Consider the following 14159-nt stretch of genomic DNA (forward strand, 5'->3'; position numbering starts at 1 on the left):
GTCTTACAGACATGCCTGCCGAGTTTCAGAAGGCAATGGATTACACTTTGATTGGCCTTAAAAATACATTTTGTTTCCTAGACGACGTCTTAATTGTAAGTAAAGGTTCTGAAGATGATCACTTCCAACTTGTACTAGATTGTCTTAAAAAACTGGACGCAGATAATCTTCGAATTAACCTTCTTAAATGCCACTTTGCGAAGCAAAAAATCTCCTGGTTAGGATATAATATAACTCAATCTGGGATATCGCCACTCGAATCTAAAACATCCTCTATTATGTCATTGCAACCACCTAAAACACTTAAAAAATTATGCTCATTTCTCGGTTCAGTCCACTATATTAGTAAATTTATTCCCAATCTAGCTCAACTCTGCCATCCTTTAAGACCTCTACTTCGTAAGTCAACTAAATACATTTGGACTGACGCTCATACGCTACATTTTAATGCCATAAAAAACCGCATAGCAAATCATACAGAAAACATTCACTACAACCCTCAACTCGAAACACGAATCAAATGTGATGCTTCTCGCTCCGGATTGGGAGCAGCACTAGAACAACTAACAGTTGACGGTTGGAAGCCGATCTCTTTTGCATCAAGATTTTTAAACAGTAGTGAAGAACGTTATAGTATTAAGGAATTAGAACTTCTTGGGGTAGTATGGTCCATAGAATCTTTTAAAAATTATTTGTATGGTAAAGAATTCACTGTTATCAATGATCACCGCGCATTACTTTCCATTTTTGAAAGAACATCGATCAAATAAAAGTTACAATAGTAGGTTATCACGATGGGTTGATCGTCTTTTGCCTTATCAATTCTCAATAGAGCATCTACCTGGCGCGAAGATGGGACTAGTTGATTACATCTCTAGAAATCCATATCAACCAGTAAGAAGTGTTTCCAAATATGATGAGGAATTTTTAGTCGCAGCGTTATCAAGCATACATTCTGATGCTCAATTACTTCAACAAAAACACAACCTCTTAGCTCATTCACTTAATAAATGATATATTGATATTGATGGTGAAAATAAAACTTCCACCACTAATACTGAACAAGTTTTAACTATAGATTACGTAAAGCCAAATCCTCAAACAAAAGTTAATTAATTATTCGCCCCGCGAAACAATAGTTCAAAATTATTCTCAAAACAAACTTCTAATTTTGACATAAAGTCCGCCCAGCGTGTACGCTTAACAAATGTTAGTTCACATCTCGCGGCGCGAAAATACAACTCTAATGTAACCTCCCTTAAATTCAATCATCAGTATAGTATACACGCCTCGCGCGTACACTTAACTCATAATACTAAATCATTCGCGGATCAAAAGTATAACTCAATTTTTCATCCCACTAATAGTAATAATTGTACTAGTGCACATGATCAGCGAGTACATTCAACTCAAAATGATTCAGTATTCGCACATACATATCCTACTTCAAAAGTAAACACTTCTAAATTAATTAATACCACTTCTGATCTCGCATCGCGAGTATGCTTTTCTTTTAACAAATTAACACCCGCAAAGCATAATACTTTATTAAATACTCAAAAGACTCGAATGCATTCCTCAGATGCCTTTTTTGCAAAGCAAGTTACTAAATACCAAATTCATTCTAAATTTGCGTCACATAGTCTACCATTTACAATTAATCCTGTACAAATTGAGTCTCAAATGCTTGAAGAAACAAGAAAAGCGTCACTCGCTTACCAAAAAACTCCTAAATTTGCTCCAATTAATCACTCTCACTTGTCAATCAAAAATCAGCCTCAAATTTTTATCTTTTTTAGTAAGCCACACTCAAATACTTTAAAAAACTCACGTGCTCAATTAACAAACAACAAACAAGTGCTTTTTGCCCAAACTCAACCTGAAATTTAGTTGTCTTCCTCTTTGTCAATTAATTTAATTGAAAAAACTCAAATCTCATCAACAATGAGTCAACAAGCTTCATCTCTAAAGGGAAAATCAATCTCCTCCCGAACAACAAGAGCTTCGCCCCGCGTATCGTTTACAGATAATGCAACCACAAGCACGCCACGCAGATCCTCCTCTCATTCAAATCTAAGCACCCAACCCCACTCACGGATAGCCCCCAAGTAATGTCTTTTGAGAGAGTGGTGGGAAAAGTGTTCAGCAAAGGGTTAATCTTATCCCTCACGAGCAAGGATGCAGTTCTGAAAGAGGTTCGGGACTGTATATTATGGGGAGATGAAGAACGACTAAAGGCCCTCAACCCGTATCTCCATAGCTATTGGCGGGACCTTCATGTGACTGGCGGATGTGTTTGCATGGACGAGAAGGTGGCCATACCGAATGCGCTCAAAGATGCCCTCATTGAAGATTTGCATGCGAGTCACCCAGGTAGCTGGGGGAAGGTATGTATGGCTCAGCATTGCTGGTGGCCATACATGAATCGTGATTTGCTCGTCAAAGCAATAGAGTGCAAATCTTGCACTGCTATCGGTAAAAATTTAAAATCTGTTATTCCCGCAAAACAATTTAAAGCACATACACCATGTATAGTTCCGAACCAAGAAATACAAATAGATTTTGTAGGGCCCATTAATAACAAAAAAGAACATGAAATATACATTTTAACATGTATTCATGTATTGATAGATTTTCAAAATATCCTTCTGCAGAATTGGTTGATAACGCAAATGCCTCGAATGTAATAAAATTTTTAGATAATTATATACAAATTCATGGATTTCCTCGTTCTTTAAGAATAGACCAAGCTCGTTGTCTTGTCGGAAACCAAGTAAAAAAATTTTGTATGAAAAATATTGTTACATTAATACCAGCTCCGGCAAATGATCATCGTGCAATAGGATTAGTTGAAAGACTTATTGGTATTATTAAACAACGCTTAGCATGTATAAAAGAAGCAAATAAGGAATTAAATTCGTTCACCATTAAAGCAGCATTAAAATCAATCATATACCAGCTTCGCATATGTAAACATAAAACAACTAAGCTTTCGCCATTCGAATCTCACTTTGGGCCCAAAGCCAATACACCGCTTAGTAATATAAGTACTCAACCAAAATCATCTGATCTAAGTTATGAAAAAATTTTGAATCATTATTTAGATGAAGAAACTGTAACTCCTAATGAATTGTTGCCGGAGGAACACTAGGGAAACAGCCGTAGCGACGACGAAATCGAACGCAATATGTGTAAAGCAACAAAGGACGCCACCACTCGCGAACGTCTAGCAACCGACAATGAATCCCGTTTTCTTCGCACCACACAAGCACATCGTCCACTTCCTCTAAAAGAACACGCCGTACAGTAAAACATTGCTCGAAAGAAACATCTTCATAAAAGATCCAAGAAAAATCTGGATGGTTTGTATGAGGTGTTGGCCCCATGATCGGTGGTACAAAAGACAGATCAATATACTTCTGTCATTCGCGAACCGGGGAAGATTGAAGTAACAGTGCGCAATAGTGATATTGCCAAATTTGGTAGTCGGGAAGAACGAAAAACAAAATTAACTGAATATATTAACCGTCGAGGACCCCGCACGCACGAGAACTCAACTGAGGCTAAGATACTTAGCCACATCAAAGAGTGCACACGCATACAAAAAGGAGACCGAAAAATGAAGCATCGCAAACGAGAAACTGGTGGCGGCGTCTCATCAAACAAATCAAACATTGCTCGCGCAATGCGAGTACGTATGCCTAAAATACCGGAAAATTTTGCCCTCCAAGTATTACCCGAAATTCCAGAGGCTGCTCCCGAACATCAAATTATAACTGGAGAAGTATTAATTGTACCCCCTCCTACAAATAATCAACCAGAAGTACTCTTGTCATCTCCATCGGCTCCAGCAACAACATTACCACATATTCTGACAAGAGCAACAAAACGGACTAGAAAAATTCCTAAATATTATGGATACGATAAAGAAGACTCGTCTGGTGAATCCACTAATTCGTGTCCCCCGAACTTTGCTCCACCTCTCAGGAAACGACGCGTAGGAGATTTTGAATCGATACAACCTTCGGTTGTACAAACAATTGTTGATACAGCTACGCGGGTTGAACCTAGGGCAAACGATTTTCCCTCGCCTATCATAGACAGGTATCACCAACAGACCCCCGTATACGACCAGCAGATCACAGTACATCAAATGAGCTCATCATTGATGAAGAAGACATGTGAAAACTCTGAATAACTAAAACTTGATACATTATTATTTATGACTAGCTATGATAACCAGTAAATATAACGTTGATACTATTTAACCGGTGAATAACTATTAATATTATTCATATTGTTATTCAAATTTTGTTTTACGCAATTTTAATTTTCATTGAAGTGGGAGAAATGTCATACATCATAAATTAATTCAGTGCAGTAAATTTATTATACGATGTACTTAATTTATTTTAGTGTACTTATTCCTGAAGGGCATGTGTACAAGTCAATGTTATTTCACATGCTAGTCTGTTGTTCCCATCTCCCATAGCGGGAAATTATTGTTCACGTTTGTTATGACTTCTGTAATACCAGTTGCCTTAATTCTCATTCTCTTAGTTTTGCACTTCGCGTACAGTTGCTCAATTTAACTTATTCTTCATTAACTGTCTTTACTAATCAAGTAAAGTAGACGAATAATCACTAAGCGATTCGCTAAGCGGATTCATTTAAAAATTGTGTAAAGCGCACTCGCCGCTCAAGTAGGACATAAACATAAACGTAATTCGCAACTCAAGATCAAGTACGCAATATCATTTGCGTACGACAAACCAGATTAAAAACTCAGCAAATGGATATATTCTTCGGGAAAATACTCTAAGCAAAAGTGTTTCATGAAAAAGAGTGTTTCATTTCAATATGGTAGATGTAAGCACTGAATGGATTGACGCAGAAGACATTTTGAAATTGCCAAACTTTCGTTTTCATACCTCAATTTGGACTTTGGTAAAAATTGACCCCAACGTAAGATTTATCGTATAGTTCTCAAATCAAGTCACCAGCCGGATAAAATCACGGCAATTGAGGTTGTAAAAGCTCCTAAAAAATATATTGCCCTAAATTACAGGTACATATTTGTTCACACCTGTTGAGTGATTCCTTTGATAGAGCGATCAACCTCAGAGAAGGGATAACCTCTGATGCCTTGCGCTAATTGCTAAGGAACTCTCGGCTTGATGTCTTCCCGAAGCCAGACATCATGGCCATTTTAGTTATTTATCAGTAAATTTGCAGTACTTACTCATTTTTTGGATACAGCTAGCAGTGTTTTGCAAACGAAATGAGCGTGCAAATATTGCATCAGTTAAACTGATTAGGAGTGATTTTTTGTCCGACGACATACCGGTAGCTCACCCGAGCAAAAACTTATTAGGTATAGGTAATACGCGATCATTGTATTTTTTTCTGGGAGAAATAATTAGCGGTTTTGAGCTCATACTGTGCTCCTTGTCATAAAGAATATGACCGTTTTGAGTCCATCGTACGAAGATGTCTGTATCTCATTATATTTTCAGACGAAAATTTTATGATTTGCACGAGAAGTCCTCAATCTCGGTCGCAAAAGAATTTGTTTAGTCTCTATCAACACTGGATGCCCTTTGGAAGACAAGTGCTTGGGTTCTGTAGGACTCGCATTATAGAATTAGAATCAGACCACATCAACTTTTAACAAGTAAAACTTTTCAACAATCGGTTAAAAAACTTGGTTGATTTTCCTCTCTGCATACCAAGTGGTCGCCCGTACCGAATCCACAGAACCTATGAGGCCCGAATCAGAGACATTCTAGATGCCAAGTCTTAGCAGAGAGATGCACAAAATTGGGTTGAGTGCAGAATATTTTGCGACCTTTTACACTGTCTGTGTCACTTACAGAGCTGATGTATGATTCCCATAATTGATAAAAAGAAAAGAATTGATTGTTATGATTGATTAGTGGCAAGTTCTGTTGGATTCTTTGATCCAAAAATTTTTTTAGGGTTTTAGATTTATTGTAAAATCAACATTGTTTTCTATGAAGTTTTCTTGCCTGGCTTTGGATTTATTTGAGTTGAAGCAATTCGGGATTTTGTACTCTGGATCCAGCCTGACTAGGAAAAAAATGGGTTTTTTGTTATTTTGCAAAATGTCTCTTTAAAAATTGATTTCTATGCTAGTCAGGGAGTCGTACATTTTGCACAAAACTTTATTTTGAAGTTTCCTCTGTTTCTGGGATTCAAATAAAAAATGGTTCCAGTCTCCCTTGAAAAAAAAAGTTAGCTTTTCGGTCTTTTTTTTAGTTTTGTTTTGTTATTTTGCAAATTTTTGGCTGAAAAAAAAGTTTTTCACGCTATTCCAGAAGTGCTTCTGCTTTTGCGTGCGTTAGACTGTTTGTGGTTATGTTTTGTGTTTGTTTTGGGGTGTTCTATTATATGTATTTTTAGTTAGTGATTCTGTAATGAATTTGTTTGAGCAACAGCTCTTCGTTTATCTTCAACAGTGGGTACTGGTTTGTATCTTCAGGGACATTTTAGATCTCGAAAGGGTAACCATATCTCAAGACGAGCCACGAATTTTGTTATGATAGCTGCACTATTCTTAATTGCAGCAATTGGAATTTATTTGCAAATTAGGATACTCAAACTTAATTTAAAATTGCCAATGAATCTAAAAAACGCATCATTTTAATCCTGTGTCCTGGTCTTGGCTCACTTCTTCTGTTAGAAACCCCAAGTCATAAGTTTTGTCTGCCAAGTGGTTACCAAGTCTTTGGTGTCCACTTCATAGCGTGACTGGACCTTCTCTTGGCAGAGAGAACCAAGACGTGCATTTTCTCTGCGCAGACACCGCCAGTCCTAATTTTTCTCTGTCAATAGAAACCTCTATTCTGAGAGAACACTCTAGAATAGGTCGGTTCTGGAGTGTTTCTTATCAACCTTCTATTTGAACTGATCAGATTCTAAATCAGGCCGGGGACATTCTCTGTGATTTTTTTCTGAATCAGAACTGCTGGTCTCTGTGAACACGGTACGTGCGATGCATCTGATTGTTGCGTCTTTGATGATTATTGATCTTTGTGCACTAAGACCTTTTAGCCTCAACCCTCTGTCCAAAATCAGTGTTTGTTCGTGGAATTAATGTTCCGAAAATGAATAATTTTAATGCACTTGAAGTATGTCATAAAATTTTTTGAAATCTTTTTGGAGTTTCAATCTTGTTTTCCGTTAATAAGGTGCATTTTAATGAGACGCGCTCTTATCGATCAGGTATGCACTGATTTTTGAAGTATTTTAGTTGTTAAAAAATCAGGAATCAGAAAGAATTGGTTAGTTGAAAGACTTAGGTGTCGACATTTAGCAGCCGGTATCACAAACATGCTTTCAAATAAGTGAGTGGATCAATTAACCCCATATTTGGTTGCAATACCTCCGTGTCAAGTCGCACTAGCCTCTGAGTCATGGTCAAATGATTATACTACCAATTATAAAAAGCATTAAAATCGGGCTGAAATTTTAGAGGGTTGAAAGATTCGTTGTGAAAAGATATGGGATAACAAAATTATGGGCAAAAAGGAAGGTCCCGTACAGATAAACTTTCGCGCTATTGCTAATGTCCTAAACGAGTGAAGTCAAAAACTGGTCACATTTCAGCTGGGTGGTGTTCTGGGTAGATCCCAAATCTCTACCACAACGGTTGAGCATATGTATTGCCCTCATCATGTCACAGCTGATCCTGGTAAGGGGCGAGGAGAAGAACTTAACATCTACGAGTGACTTCAAACTGATGGATCTCTACCTGATGGTGAACTTCCTTGTTACTTCAGCTGCCCTGGTAGAGAGCCTGTTTGCCTCTTCTCTAGCAAAAAGGGCCGAATCGGTATGTAATGTGTTCATTGGTTTGACATCACTACAAGCTTGCGCCCCGGCCGCCAGATTACTTGTGCATTTTTTTCTTCAAATTTTGAGACAAAGCCGTTGTAAATTATAATACCAATTATAACCTTTTATCATATTATAATTTATGAATTATTGTGGGATTATATAAGTTTCGTGGGATTAAAGAGGTAAAGGGGACAAAATGGTCCACAAATTTTGAAGGGGCGCTGACTCGCAATGTATGTTCATTTTGAATGCCCAAAGAATACTGATAAAACAACTTATGTGCATAAGATCAGTTTTGATACATTTTGACTCCGAAATGTAACATAACATTCAAATCTGTTCAATTCTGTCAACAAGCTAATTCCAAGAAAAAGTGGGTCTTTCCCATTATAGTCGCCCAGCTTGGTTGTCAGGTAACCCATAGCTCCCCCCACCCAATCCTGGTATTTATAACATAACGGGAGGGCTTTATTTACAAGGGGGGACTCTAATGGGAAAGACCCGAAAAAAATTATTAAAACCTGCCAACAAAACCAATTGCTAACATATCATTTGACGGATCTTTTCCGTTTGAGTTCCCCTCCCCAGCTTAGTGGGTTCATATTATTTGCAACCCCTATACGTGCGTGCCATATTAACATAATGATTTACCATGTAATGTCAAGTGGTCTGTAATTGGGGGAGCATAACATACATAACTCACAAACGGAAAAGACACCATTTGACTATATTTGAATCACAAACTACCAATCCAATACGTCTTATTTCAATTTGACACAAATTATCTGTCATTATTCAACAGTCGATTCTCCCACAAAACTTCTCTCATTATGTAGCATGAGTACAGAGGGTGCAAGATAACAGATTGGTGGTTTTTCATTTGCAGGGTTAACGAGGAATTTCCCTTTGGTCAAAATCGGAATTTCAAAGCAAATTGCAATCGGAGGTCTTTTTTTATCAGGGAGTGAAAATTGGCATGGGCTAGCAGACGCTTGCAACGATGATGCTGAATTTAAGTTTCACGTGTAAATTAGACTACGGTTTTTTGAAGTATCGTATTATCATTATATTAAAAGGGGGCCGATAGACGTAATGGATATATTCATAATGAGTATCAAAAAACAGTAGTAAAATAAACTATAGTCTAGAGTGCCTAATTACGTTGGTAAGTGATTATAAACGTTTTTCATTTCGTTTTCGATCGGCCGCTGAATAGCACTAATTCATAGTTGAATTATTAGAAAGTATTTTTGAATAATTTCTCTTGTATTGCGCCTCAAACGGACACAAAAATCGCCTACGTCTCTAAATAAATTTTTTTCAAAGTTACAACTGTGTTTGAACATTTTATCTGTTCATATGGGAAAACTGTAAAAAAAACTTTTAGTGAAAACTGACGATTACAACAACCATCCATTAATGCAGCTGCCAACTCTCTGGTGATAATATCTAATACAGAGACTGTTCAATAAGTGACAAGTTTTCTAGAAGACATATATTAAATCAATAAACATTACAACGAGATATTGAAGAAAATATCGTTTTCGTTCGCGAAAAAAAAATATCATTATTTCGTTTGCGTAAAATTAAAAAAATTTAAGTATTGGTTTGTATTCATTAACAACGTTTAACAAAAAACAATATTAGACTTATTTTTCCAAAAAAAATATCTTTTTTTGTTTTCTGAGATGATATAGATCAATAAACCAATTATGTACAGAGCAACCAATCATTCAAATATTAATAATTAATTAATAATAGATAGTTTCATAGGACAATTCTCTATTAAGAAAAATTTTTTTCGTGTTTTTATGCAAAAAATCCCATTTGCAAAAAAAGCATGTCAGATAACTGTTTTTGAAAATTTTTAACAAAGGTCTCACCTGGCTTTGGAACTTATTTTAATGCATTAATAATTAAAAACCGCAAAAAGCAGTCCAATATACGCCTAGAACAATTTTCGCACACTTTTTATCTTTCGGGAGCAAAATATCTGTCATCATCACTAATTCGATATTCCCGCCAATATTTTTCTCATTTAGTAAGGGTACAGAAGGAACAAGATGCTATACAGCTGGTTTTGCTATTAAAGGACTTCTGAGGAATATCCATATGGTTAAAATTGGGATTTAAAAGAAAAATGCAATTGGAGATATTTTTTGTCAGGGGTCAGGACTGGGGTGAGCAGAGGTTCGAACCGATGACGCTGATTTTTAATTATATGTGTATATTAGACCGCTGCTTTTCGAGATATCGAAATATCATTGGATTGAAGCGAGGGCGATAGCCAATTGAATATAATAAAATAATAATTTTGAGTATCAAAAAACAGCGGTTTCACCCATCATAGTTTAATATTCTTAATTATAAGGGTATGTGATTTTAGGGCCCGATATAGTTTCTGATTGGCCAAGTGCTTTCGACATTTTCTGTTAAAGGTCTCACTCGGCCTTCGGTCCTGTTCTAATACATAAAAAATTAGATTAATTGAAAACAGAAGTTTAATTTACACCCAGAATTAATCTTTGACGGCCACTTTTTACCTTGAAGTTTCTCCTATAATGACCAATTAATAAAAAAAACTTACCTTTAAGTTTTGCAATCAAATTCTATTGCCCATCACAAGACGATACTATATTTGAAATGGTGAACTTAACCAACTAACGTCGGCCAAATTGCTCTCGAACGGGTGTTAGGCTAATATAATCCACTTGAGCCTATAGAGGCTAGTTATAGGGGAGCACAAGGAAAGAGGGGTTTGAGGGAGGATGGGATGGAGTGCGGGGATTGATTTTTGTGGGAGTTCCAAACCTCTAAAAAGTGTCTTGTACCCTGATTTAATGTTTTCTCGGCACCTTCAGAATTAAACACTTAAATACAACTAGAGCTCTAAGAGAGGTGCTCAGTGACTTATTGCCGTCCAGAAAACTAAAAGTTACGAGCGTCAGAAGGAAAATCGATCAAGCAAAGGATTGCATAAAAATGATTGCAGGACTAAATTAATTGCTGCAAACTTTGTTTGAGAGCAATTAATCAGACAGCAAGACGAATGCAAAAAATGGGATGTATTCCGCTTGTGCCCCACCCCCCGCTTAGTGGGAGCATATTGTTTGTATACACAGACGCACGAGCAATGTTTTTTGTAAAATGATTTTCTATGTAATGAATGTAATGACACGTGCTCTCTAACTGAGGGGTGCATAACGTACTGGGTTGGGGGGGGGGCAAACGGAAAATAGCTAAAATCTGAAATGAACATGTTCTATTTTCAGCGTAAATCGACAGTGTCTCGACCAGACGCCAAAAAAGACAACCATTTTTTGAATCAAAATGAGCCAAGTCAGAAAAATGACAGCTGCGCTGATACAGAGGTTGTTATTAAACCAGAATCTGGAAAAGGAGAAGGTGAAGATTATGATTACAACTTGATCGACACGATCAGCAGGATCGCATTCCCATTTGCGTTTGCTCTATGGAACATTGGTTTCTTCTTGGTCATAACTAAGAGAGTATAGAAAAGCATGAAAAAAAATCAATTCGTAGGAAAATTTGGGTCTTTCACATTATAGCCGCCCCATGAAATTATATCCCCTCTTATGGTAGGTTTACCATATTACGGTATATTTACTATGATTTGGGGGCTCTAGGTTATCTGACCAAGGGCGGGGGGTTGTGATGGAAAGGACCCGAAAATTCGACACTTTAAACTCATAATTTTTATTGCACGCGTGAATTTTACTTCCGGGCAACGACCGGCTCGGTAATTTCAGGATATGCTTTAATGATAATCAGGCATCAATTTCAGGACAAAAACAGATTATATTGAATGTTTGAAACTTTGCAGTTATTTTTAATTGTTAACGTTAGTTGCAACTCTTATAGAATCGAACAATTTTCCTCATCAAAAAATGAAACTAAGTTTATGTTCAAAAAATAAAAATTGTTCCATTGATCTATTGTTAAAGCAAGAACGGAGTTTGGATATACAATTAATTCAAAAATTGGAGTAACTCAAGGAGTTATATGTTATTTTGCGATGACTATGTAAATCTAGGCGCACAGAGTACTACACCAGCATTTTAGCGTCTAAACAGGAATTGATTTTAACAGTGCCAAAAAAGAGACCAAAAAAGGTACAAAAAGGACTGTACCGAAAAATCTTGTCATATTGAACTACCGTAAAAAGATTGCACCATTTATACCGTGAGCTTTGTATAGTAAGATTCATTAGCAGCTTCGCTGACTGTACAGATAGGGCTTACGAAGGCTATAATAGAGTTATTTGAATTTCCCCGGGCCCTAGCACTTTAACCCTTTTTTTCTGAAAAAGCAAAGGAACTTTTTGGATCCAAGACAATGGTAAGCATAAAAACAAAAAGGGCTGCACTGCAACTATAATGGCCTAAAAATTTTGTTTGCGATTATTCAAACCAGGAAAGTATATCTTTCACAAGCTATTTTTATTTGTTATAGAGTTATGAACATTTCAACGAGCTGCGTTCGATGAAATACTCTATTCTTTATCACACGTGAAATTTACTTGTAGTCTATAACCGGCTTTGAAATTTCAAGATATCAACCTAACTACAACCCAACTACAACTACAACAAGATGCAACAAGAAGCAACTACAAATGTTCAAAGAGTCTCAACCCAAGCGACGCATCAAGAAGGCCCTCTCCGCTATCCAAAGCGCATTTTTCCCGGAAGCTTTGGTTTGCGCTGATAATGCCAAGCAGGCTAAGGATCATAGCTTTGTGATAGTCGGTGTAGGGCTGGACAAGAACTTAGACGATGTCAAAGCAGCGATCAACAAGACCTACCTACCTAACAAAGATGAGCATAGTACGCATCCGAAGCCGAGCCACACAAGCATCAGCCCAGCTAGTGAGAGCCTTCACGAGATGCCGAACCACGAGAACGCTCCTAATTAGCCGCGGCCTGATAATCGGGCTCAACCATTTTCAATGTGAAGAGTCACGGCGAGCCAGGCCCTTCTTTTCTCCTCTTCAAAGACGTGATGGGGTGATCCAGCTTTATGAGTGCCAAAGCTCTGATCACTAGGCGTACGCAAGCACCCAAGAAGCTAGATGCATCAGATGTGGCGATCATTACAAGGTAGCTGGCTGCATGGTCCCCAGAGATAACTTCAAGTGTGCCAACAGCCAGGGAGACCACGCTTCCAGCTACAAGGGCTACATCCCAGCGAACTCCACCCGAAACTCTAACTCCGACCTTGACAAGTTCCACCAGCACTGCAAAGAAAGACAAGAAGCCCGTTTCTACAGCCTCAACGAGAGTCCTTTCATGATGCATCTACAACTCTTCGGGGCGCCTCCAGAAACCAGCATGCCATCCAGCCCAGTCCTATCTGCAGAATGAGATTACCCACTGGTATCAACAACAAATACAATGGTGACAGAAACCACCAACTCAAACAAGCAACTTATGAAAGCAGTGAAGCCGCAACTCAAGAAGTTGCTTCCCAGACTGCCAGCCAACTTGGCGAAACAGACAACTCAACCGGCTTTGAAATTTCATGATATGGTTTATTGATAAGCAAGCGTCGATTAGAAGACTAAAAAATTATAATGTAAACTTTTAATTTTTGTATACTTATACTTAAATTATAATGTTTACCATCCCCGGGCTCTGTGGTCTCCTACCTTGTCCTCCCGTGGGCTGTTTGGCCTCTAAGATTTCCCAAATTAACTAGATATCCAATGGCAGGTCATAATCATCGTTAATTAATAAATCGCACAAGGGCATCAATGCTCAAAGGCAGCTGTTCGGATCTCTGGTCTTAAAGCTGGTCTTCTAGCAGGTCCACAAGACAGTAAGGAATCACAGTTAGCTAGAATACCAGAGTTCTTAGTCGCGGATTTAGAAATAAAGCTATATAAAGCTCAAAGTTGATGACCAGAAATTTCTACTATTTTCGAAAAATTCAACATTTTTCCGATTTTCCTACGAACAGTATGAAAAAAGAAAACCATACTAAAAACAGACAAAACTCATAAAAAGTTTGATTCTGCATTTCGTCTGGACAAAATGTAAGGTAGCTTTAGTATGCGAATCCACTGAATCAGTACTGAAAGGCTCTGACACTAGATTCCGTGTAATTAAAAATACGGTGTTTTTTCGAATTTCAATGCTCGTGGCAGCTCTTGCTAAAATCGAAAAATTTCGGGTATCAAAAAGCTGAGCACAAAAACGTATACATTGGCAAATGTTCCGGTGATTTATGGCTAAATCAGAAACAGAGTTTGGGCAAATTTTATCTCAAAATTTGAAAGAATT

At 37.5% G+C, this 14159-nt stretch overlaps 1 protein-coding gene across 1 annotated transcript in view; it reads left to right on the plus strand.

The window, feature by feature from the left end:
- The window catches only part of LOC142339765 (gamma-aminobutyric acid receptor subunit delta-like), a 28154-nt gene extending 16746 nt beyond the window's left edge, over positions 1 to 11408 (plus strand). The window contains exons 4-5 of the mRNA XM_075390026.1: positions 7630 to 7855; positions 11133 to 11408. Coding sequence (XP_075246141.1) covers positions 7630 to 7855; positions 11133 to 11375 — 469 coding nt within the window. The 3' untranslated portion in view covers positions 11376 to 11408. The remainder of the gene's footprint in view (positions 1 to 7629; positions 7856 to 11132) is intronic.
- Positions 11409 to 14159: the final 2751 nt, after the last annotated feature.

This window comes from Convolutriloba macropyga, chromosome 5 (assembly GCF_964194025.1).
Source record: "Convolutriloba macropyga chromosome 5, txConMacr16.3, whole genome shotgun sequence".
NCBI lineage: Eukaryota > Metazoa > Xenacoelomorpha > Acoela > Convolutidae > Convolutriloba > Convolutriloba macropyga.